This window comes from Mus caroli, chromosome 14, assembly GCF_900094665.2.
Source record: "Mus caroli chromosome 14, CAROLI_EIJ_v1.1, whole genome shotgun sequence".
Lineage (NCBI taxonomy): Eukaryota > Metazoa > Chordata > Mammalia > Rodentia > Muridae > Mus > Mus caroli.
In genome coordinates this window covers 5,393,433-5,402,714 of record NC_034583.1, presented here as the reverse complement: position 1 = coordinate 5,402,714, position 9,282 = coordinate 5,393,433, and the positions used below count along the sequence as shown (strand labels likewise).

Genomic DNA, 9,282 nt, shown 5'->3' with positions numbered 1-9,282 from the left:
ATCAAATGCCATTTCTAGAATGTCGATAGAATATACACACACATGCATATACACGATATGCATGCATATGCATATATACGATATGCATATATATGTTTGTGATTATATATGCATTTAGGGCAAAGAAGGGAGTGCATCAGCCCTGCAAGGGTAGAGACTACAGATCTGCACTCTGGGGAGATTCCCTCTGTCCTAGGAGTGTCTACACTGCCCAGATTTCTGAAGAAAAGAGAGTGTCCTCCGCTGTGATCACCCAGTCGTTAGAAGAATCCTGGAAATCCACATAGGTTTGTATCACCGCCCCACCCCCACTATCTGCCTCAGGCTGAAGGCCTGGAGACTCCTGGTCGAAAGGTGAAACTGTCTGTTGGTACATTGAAATTTGCCAGCCCTTGAAAGCTAGGAGTGCTGCTAAACATCTGCTTGGTGCAGAGGGCCGGGCTTTGTGCTATTCAAGCTCAGCACTGCAGCACCCAAAGGTCGTGAGCAGATAAAGACCGCAACCAGACCATCTATCTTGGTAGTCTAGGCCTGGGACTGTGCGATACCTGGAACCCGACAGCTCTCCAGGCATACGCGCCCTGCCTTGTTGGGCCAGGGTATCTGAGGCTCTTTGTCTCTCCATACAGAAAATAACGCTCACCAAAAGCGGAGGCCCCTGTGTCTTGAACAGCCTCGCGCTCGGGCAAGGCTGTTCAAATGTTTTCAGTAGGATGTTTCCTGGGGTGAAAAGGAGGATAGCGGATCAATTTCTCTTCAAAAGTTAATGAATTTTAAGCAGCGGCTAAAGGTGGTTCCTACGTAAATCATATTTTAAATGGAAGGGAATTAAGGGAAAGGAGAGGAGTGAGGAAATAGGAAGAGAAACGCTGAAAGTTTTTTAAAGGTTTGGGTTCTCTCCCCCAACCACCCCTAAATAAATCTGGGAGGGGAACAGTGACTGCACCAAATTTGCTCAGCGTTTCCCCAAACTCAGACACCCCCCCCCCGTGTGCAGCCCTGAGTAAGATAGTTTATGATGATCTATTATGTTTTGCAGTCATTGTAGACAATAATATTAACAATAATTTTAAAAATTAAAACCAATTGACACCAGTCACCTAGGCTAGAACTGCAGCACCTTTTCTTTCGGAGTTGGGAGTCAAAATGCCTGCTTTTCTTTCCGGGTGCCAGAAGCGGTGCGAACGTGTGAGCTTCTATACAAGAAAGGGATTTTCCTCTGAGGTTGTCTGCATTCCGGGAAGGCATCTGCTAAGTAATTTGTCTTAAAGTGTGGGCGATTTCTGGAACTGATTTTTTTTTCTTACACAGAAGTCATTATTACAGTGGTTCAAGTTAGTGACCATAAAATGGCCAGAGGGAAGGGGCGGAGAGACAAGCAAAGCCCCGATGTGGCCACTCATATTTAATATGCTTCCTACAAAAGAAGCTCCTGTAAAATCGATAGGCAGCCGCCAGCTGTGCTTAAGCCTGCGATTTCAATTAGAGCACTGCATTCTGTCTTTGGAGTTGGGCACACATCTCCAAGTCAGTGGTGTGCGCATTGCATAGTTCGGCCCTGGTGTGGCATCACATGGCCTGAGATTACAGAGGTCCAGGCTAGAACAGGGCCCACAGAGCAAGAGAGATACTGGGCTAGGGGACTGGGTTGTGAAAAACAGGAAGTGTTGGGATCCAGAGGCACTTCCGGCTTCACTAGGTTTGCTTAGTAGTGCTGAAGCCAAGACCAGATGGCAAAGAAGCAAGAGTCTTGTTTTTGCACCAACCTGGAGCTGAGGCCTACCACTGGGCAAGACCCTGTTGATCAAAAGGCTGTGCTTGATGGAAGTGGGTCTCCTGATTGCCCACACACACACACACACACAACCGTGAATTCTGTCCCTGAGACCATGAGAGTGATGCCTCCTTTGTAGGCTCCTCTTGGGCAGGTGTCTGCTGCCCATCTCTCAGTCTCTTACTTACTCTCTTAGTACCAGTCCATCCTGGATTGGCAGTGCAGCCTGTGGCCTGTTGGGATTTGAAAAGCATGGTAAACCCAGAAAGTCACCCCTTCCTGAGAAACTGCTGTTTTAGAAGAAAGGTTTTTAAAGGAAGAAGTTTCCCAAAACTGTTTTTTTCTGGCATACAACAACATGCTTTGAGAGATCAGCTTATATCTCCAGTAGACCACTTATGGAGTTATTTGGGAACTCTCCCTCCACTGAAAACCTGTAGGTTAAAAAGGTCACCCCTAATCTCACAGACCTCTCTCCACCAAATCTCTAAAATTCTGAAAGTTGAATTTCTATAGTTGTCTCAGCCTTCCTAAAAGGAAATCGGCCTTTTAAAAATCGGTGTGTACTGGGAAAATAAATTTGGAGGAGGGGGCAAGGAATGGGAAGCTCAGCACACCTTCCACCACGCATGACTTTTCCCCAGTCTTCTATTATTCTGCCTGAAATCATCTCGTTTACAGAAAATATTTGTTTGCACTATTAGTTGGTACTGGAGCTAATTACTCAATGTGTTAACGTGAAGTAATATGTATAAAAGTAGGTTCAGTGTTTATTGTGTGGGTGAGCTGTTGAGCGGCGCTTGAATAAACTGCAATTAGGGTTAGATAGAGATTAATTAACATGTGAGTGGCAAGGTGTAAAATAGTTTCCAACCCTCCACTTCAATATAATCTGCAGGCAAGGGAAGAAGTTTGTGGAAGCTAATTAAATACTTTCATGAAAGCCAGTGTATTCACCCAACATTTGGAAAGAAAGGCACATTAGGGGCAACTTGTTTTTACCCAAATGTTTTCTTTCTGTGGAGGTAGTTCTGCTGAGAGAGAGAGAGAGAGAGAGAGAGAGAGAGAGAGAGAGAGATTAAGAGAAAGCAGAAGGGACGGTAAAGCAGGCTCTCAGAAAGTCCTTGGAAGCCTATCAGCCTGATGGAGTGTTCAAACCAGCATGTCTTTCAGGTGCCCTGGAGAGCCATAATTGCCTAATGTGGGGAAAGGGCTGGGGTGCAAGGCTGGTGGCAAGCAGGATTCCACAGGAAAGTCGGGATAGACATTCAGGTTTTGAGGATGCAGGTGAACTGATATTATCTCAGACAGTGGGTGAGTGGTTTGCTTCAGATTTGGTGGGAGAGGAGGGTCATCTATAAGTTTGTCATTTACATAGAGATGGGGGACATTGGGTGTGGACTTACATCCCCGTGGGGATGTCTTAAATTAAATGGGCGGTGTGAAAATATTCTTCTCCAGTTGGGCAGGACTCTAGCTTTGATACCTGGAAGTTTCAGCTTTGTGTGTGTGGTGGTGGATATTAAGGAGACAGACTCATAATTGCTGAATTTGAGGACAGTTTCAGAGTTTGGCAGGATGAGATTATTAGTCTATCATAGACCATTTCCACTGTCACTTCTCCTTGGAGATCTCTGTCTGTTGTCCCCCACCCCGACTCGTTCCCCAGCTATACTTTTCTTTTCTCTACCTGCTCCATCCACACCTGGTCTGAAATGGCCATCAGAGGAGACACAGCTGGATAGGTGGGTAGAAGGAAAGAGTTTTGCCGAGGATTGGATGTTGTTCGGCTGCAGTCCAAACTAGAGCTTTGCTCGTCCGTCCGTCCGGCGTTGGTTGGACAGTTTTCCCTGGGATGGGTAGTAGTGGGCCTGGGATCAGCTGGACACTCAGCTGCAAAGTCGGCCGGAAACGGAGAAGAGGGTTCGCCTTCACCGGCACTTTCCCCGGCTCCGCTGATGCTATATCTCTGGAGAAGGAATTGACTATCAAACCCTCAACCCTGTTTGCTCATATTATACCCACCGTAATCCTCTTAAACTGCCTTTGCGGCTACAAAGCTCTTGGTCTTGCAAAAGCCGGCTGGCAAGATATAATTGTCCCACGAACAAAAACAGCCAAAAGTTTTCAAAAACCCCATGCACAGCCCCTCTTTTCCCTAAACCTAATTCTCTCCTTCTCTAGCTAGCCACCCCCCCCCCCCCCCCACCAATAAGAACCCTCAGCCTCGACCACTTTTGTTGTCACCAAGAGCACCCGGCCTGTTGAAAGTGCTGGAGCTTCTTTGAGCAGTTTGTTGTGATACGCAGGTGGAATGGTCTGCAAACATGAATTCAGCCCCTCCAAACCCAGCGCCGAGCGCTCTGCTTTTGTGCGCCAGGCACAAAAACGCTGAATTCCTCCGAACTTACTTGGGGCCTGTCTAGAAAAGAGCCTTTTCTTCCCTCTGCTTGTACCTCTGGCCACACTAAGTCTTTGCCCGCCCCCCTTCAGACCCCCTCCTTCTCCCCTCTGATAATCCTCCTTTTTATTTTAGAAAAACACAAAACCCGGTTCCACGCGGTGCTTTAGTGGCTAAAAGTGAAAGAGCTGCCTTGGCAGAATTCAGCTCTATGAATCACTTCGGAAAATTGGTTCGACTGAATGGCCTTAGGAGGAAAAACGTTTTAATAGGATCCAGGGGAGGTTCTGCTGTTTCAATCTGCTCCTTAAACAGGTGGAGATTGGACCTTCTCAATTATACAAACAGTAAGTACCCAACAGCGGGAGAGCTGCCCTCCGAATCCTCCCCGCACGCAGCCCTAAACCAGGCGCGGAGCCTGGCTTTGCCTCTCAAACCCGATCACAAATCAGCAATTCGGATCGATTAGCTTCTCAAAGAGCCCTAGGCCTCTCAGGGCAAGAATCCCCCAGCCCTACTGAAAAAGTGGGCCAGAGAGCTGTAAGCGCACCCACCCTTCCCCAGGTCCCCAGGATCCCCGCACGCCGCCTGCCCTTCCGGACTCTTCGAGGTCGTCCTTAGGCGGCGGGGAGCTCTCTCTCGACCTCCGACGCCAGCCAAGGCGAGCTCGTTGCTTTTGCATAAATTAATATTTCCCCATTAACAAGTTCCCCCCTCCAAACGCGACGCCCGCGTCCATGCGCCACATCCTAATGAGGTAATTATCATTTGCGCGTGTTCGGGGCTGGCGCCGGCTCCGTAGGTAAATGGCAGTTTATTAGCACGGTGCCCAGTTCGGCTGCGCAGGGCTAAGGGATACTTTGGTGATTAGACGGACACCAGGGGCCCTTTGAGGTAGCGCGTCCGGGACACCCCGCCTTCCCCGCGTACCCTAAAACTGTAGGCCCCCAAAGTTGTGAATCACCCAAGGAACTCTGCCTAGGTTTGGGTTTGGGCGGCCCCCACCTCCTTCCACCGGCAAAACCATCACGATTCTCCCCCCTCCCCCCTCCCTCTCTTCCCTCCTTCCCCATTCGCAAACCGCTCGCACTTTCCCGAAGGGAGCGCGGGCGCTAGTTGCCTCCTTTAAAGTTTGAGGGGCGGTGGCGACGGCCCGCAGGCGCGGGGGAACGCAGGGTCCTCAACGGGAGTCGCGCCGCCGCCCATGTCATTCCACTTCAAGTGACTTCATGTGATGTCAGCTGAATGTAAAAGACAGTGATCTCACGCGGAGGGGAAGATGTTTGCCATCAAAATGTGACAGAAGAGACACGCTGCATGGCTCGGAACGCATCTCCTTGGCGGTGGGGGAAAGAGGTAAAAGCGAGGTGGATCTTCCGGCCCTCTTTAACTTTGCTCTTTCAGTGCCCTGTTCCCAGCACGCGTGGCGAAGGCCTGGGTCCAGGGAAGGGCTGGGGAGTGTTAATTTGAGACTCCTTTCTTCTACCCCTTCTCCTTTCCTTTGTACAGCCTCCCCCTTCTTCCCCCTTTCATAGTCCCAGGGCAAGAGCTGGTGGGTTCCTTTGCGCGCCGGGTTAATGGGCGGTAATTTGGTACCCTTGGGTGCACTTTGTTCTGCTTCTGTTCATTTGAATGCAAATGGGTGACCGGGGCCGACTAGGTGCTTATTAAATTGCGGTTTCCCCCCTGCCTTTTCCGGAATGCAGACTTAGAGGAGAGAGGCTGTGCCCTGGCCCAGCCTGGCTCAGCTTGGCGCGCCATGGCCAGCTCAGCTTCCCTGGAGACCATGGTGCCCCCGGCCTGCCCGCGCGCTGGAGCGTCACCGGCCACTTCTAAAACACTAGCTTTCTCTATCGAGCGCATCATGGCCAAGACGTCCGAGCCCCGAGCGCCTTTCGAGCCCCGGCCTGCTGCATTAGAGGCAGACAGCAGCCAGAGCAAGAAACTGCTCAACCTCTGCTCGCCGCTGCCCTGTATGATCCCTCTCCAGCCTCTAGGCTACGAGGTGCCGTCCAAGACGCTGCTCAGTTACTCGGAGTTCTGGAAAAGCAGCCTCCGGGCGGGCGGCGGTGGAGGAGGAGGCAGCGGCGGGGGGGCCCCAGTGTGCGGCGCCAGCGGCTTGTGCAAAACCAACTGTGGCGTGTGCTGCAAGGCCGAACTGGGCCTCGCGCCTTCTGCGCTGCCCGCCGGCAGGGTCATCAAACCGCAGGTCATCAACCAGGCTGTGGGGCTGCCTGCCAGCGGCTCTCTCTACTACTTCAACTACCTGGACTCCACCGCTTACCCACCTTCGGAGCTCCTCGGAGGCCACCTTTTCCCATCCGGCCTCCTCAACGCACAGGCCCCCACTTCCCTGGCTGCTCACCCCAAGCTTTTTCTGCTGGAGAACGCCAAACTGGCCAGCCTGGCTGCGGACAAGTTCCCCCACCCAGCTTCCTATCCCCATAAGGAGCGCTTGCATGCGCCACTGGAGCAGGTGCTGAAGGAGAACTCGGCCTTGACAGCTGAACGAGGGGGAGTCAAGAGCCACAGCAAACTACCGGGGGGCTCTACTGACAGCAAACCCAAAAACTTCACCTGCGAAGTGTGCGGCAAGGTGAGGCCTACGGTTCTGGGGGGAGGGAGCTAGTAGCCCCTGACTTTCTTGGGCAGCCTTGTACACCTTTCTCTCAAGCAGAGGAGCGTCCTAATAGCTGCGCGCTCTGTTCAATGCTCAGTTGAGCCTCAGTTTCCTATTCTGTAAAATGGGGCTGTAAAATCGCCACACAGTTGACAAAAGGACTTGCTGGCTTCAGATGGGATGGTTGGTTAAGGGAGGTAAATTGTAGCCTCCGGGCCTGATTGTAGGCCCTTGGCAGACTCTGTCTAAGTTCCACTCTCATCCTTCCATAGGTGTTCAATGCTCACTATAACCTCACCCGCCACATGCCTGTCCACACCGGAGCTAGACCGTTTGTGTGCAAAGTCTGTGGCAAAGGCTTCCGCCAGGCCAGCACTCTCTGCAGACACAAAATTATCCATACCCAGGTATGTGGCCCCTAGATCAGGCCCAGTCGGCGAACATCACTACCCTAGTCTGAGCGGTAGTGTTGGATTCTCCTTAACCTTGGTGGGGGGCTCTACTGTCCCTTGCCTAGGTCTCGGCCTTACTGTACGCACGCCCCTCTTCGCAGGAAAAGCCACATAAGTGTAACCAGTGCGGCAAAGCCTTCAATCGCAGCTCCACGCTCAACACGCACATCCGCATCCACGCGGGCTACAAGCCCTTCGTCTGCGAGTTTTGTGGCAAAGGCTTTCACCAAAAAGGTAAGGTACTAAGCTAGGCACTCCCTCGCCTCATCTTTAGGGTTCAGAGGGTCTCGGGGGAGGAGGAGTGTGCTGAGAATGAGGTGAGTGTGGTAGAGGCAGCACAAAAGCCGCAGGCTAGGGCGCAGCAATTCTTTGGAATCGGGTTGTGCAGACAGAGCTAGACGCTTTCCTGGCTGGGTTGGTAGACCTCGCTGGATTCAGGCTTGACTCTCGAGAGCACTGAATTTTGGAGCTGGGAATTAAGGAAAGGGGCAAAAGGAAACAGAGAGAGTATGGCTTCCCTTTGTAAGCACTACTTCCTTTTTTTTTTTTTTTTTTTTTTTTTTTAATCTAAGCAGTATCTTCCTATAGGAACAATGTAAGATTGAGAGGTTTGGGGGTTGGGGGCAGGTCACCAGTGCTCCCAGACCCTGGGACTCTACTCAATTTCAAATGTAATTTTGTATCTTCAGATAGCAATGGGGATGTGTGTGTGTGTTGGGGGGGGGGGGTCGGTTCTAAGAACAGAGCTACCGAGCCTAGATTTGTGCGGATTTCTTGGAGCGAGGCATCAGCTCTAAGAACCCGCTGCCTTCTTAGGCTGCACAAAAGTTTCCCAGCCCGCAGAGCTCGGCAGGAGGAACGCTTTGTGGGCCTCTGCACGGGCAGAGCAGGGCCTGTGTCGGCTGGGTAAGACCTGGTTCACCGTCCTTTCAGGAGCGCTCCGGCCTTGACGCGTACGAAGTTTGACAACTTCTTAGTGGAGAGGTCAAGCCTGCCTAGCCAAGCATCTCCTTCTGAGCTACTGCAGGGACTGAGGGCTGGTGGTGTAGGGTTTGGGGGAGGTCTTATTCCACTACAAACCCCTACGTTTTTTGTTTTTGTTTTTGTTGTTTTTGCTCTTCCGTAGGGAACTACAAGAACCACAAGCTCACCCACAGCGGCGAGAAGCAGTACAAATGCACTATCTGTAACAAGGCCTTCCATCAGGTCTACAATCTGACCTTCCACATGCACACCCACAACGACAAGAAGCCTTTCACGTGTGCCACTTGCGGCAAAGGTTTTTGCAGAAACTTTGACTTAAAGAAACATGTGCGCAAACTTCACGACAGCGTGGGTCCCACCGCCACCCCCTCAGCAAAGGACCTAGCCAGGACAGTTCAGAGCTGAGAGCTACTGCCTTGTCCATTCTTCCTGCCCTGTACCAACCCAAGCAGATCTCACGTATAAACTTATTTCTAAAATTAAAAGAAAAAAAAAACTATAGCAGAGAGGCTAAAATCTATTTATCGAAACCAGCATATTTTTGGGGAAATGTAAACGTGTCCTCGATGACCGGCACAAACGCGTGGCTCCCACCTTTGTACATTCAGGAAACGTATTTAAATCCAGTGCGCTGAAACATATTTAATTCCAGGCCTCCGCTTCTCCTCAGGCAGCCGGCTTTTAATCCCAGCCTGTCACCGTGAGCGCCCAGAAGAGCGTGATGCCCCTGCCATCTTCACTCAACCTTGTAATCTCTCCTGTACAAGCGAACACGGAATATTACATATATATGACTCAATAAATAGAACCATTAGTGCGCGTCTTCTTTTCCCCATCCCCTCGCCACGAGGTCAGCTCAACATATCCAAAGAAGGAGGTGGAACTAAGCATTTATAGCTTTTCCTTTCCCAAATGTAACTTTCTTGGGACACCGGGGCCAAGCTAAGGCTAAAACCGTACTCCTGGTATGCTGGTATATTAAAGCACCCAGGAGCATGGGCCGAAACACTTCCATCCGGCTCCATCAATAGCCCAAGGTTTTATTTGGTGA

General features: G+C 51.0%; 1 protein-coding gene across 2 annotated transcripts; it reads left to right on the top strand.

Annotated features, from left to right (window-relative positions):
* The first annotated feature begins 4,841 nt into the window (after positions 1–4,841).
* Fezf2 (FEZ family zinc finger 2) lies at positions 4,842–9,034 on the top strand. 2 transcript variants are annotated; one of them, XM_021182359.2, is made up of 6 exons: positions 4,842–4,932; positions 5,276–5,531; positions 5,882–6,771; positions 7,068–7,202; positions 7,349–7,481; positions 8,374–9,034. In XM_021182359.2, the coding sequence occupies exons 3-6, from the start codon at positions 5,935–5,937 to the stop codon at positions 8,634–8,636; spliced, it is 1,368 nt and encodes a 455-aa protein (XP_021038018.1). In that variant the 5' UTR covers positions 4,842–4,932; positions 5,276–5,531; positions 5,882–5,934; the 3' UTR covers positions 8,637–9,034. The 2 variants fall into 2 exon arrangements, with proteins under 2 accessions (XP_021038018.1, XP_029325020.1); XM_029469160.1 differs by having other exon boundaries at positions 7,313–7,481; positions 8,374–9,019.
* The last annotated feature ends 248 nt before the right edge of the window (positions 9,035–9,282 follow it).

Coding starts and splice junctions, on each gene's coding strand:
- Fezf2 (XM_029469160.1), top strand. CDS start 5,935: ATGGCCAGCTCAGCTTCCCTGGAGACCATGGTGCCCCCGGCCTGCCCG. Junction 7,203..7,312: donor ACAAAATTATCCATACCCAG/GTATGTGGCCCC, acceptor TCCCTTGCCTAG/GTCTCGGCCTTACTGTACGC. Junction 7,482..8,373: donor CAAAGGCTTTCACCAAAAAG/GTAAGGTACTAA, acceptor GCTCTTCCGTAG/GGAACTACAAGAACCACAAG.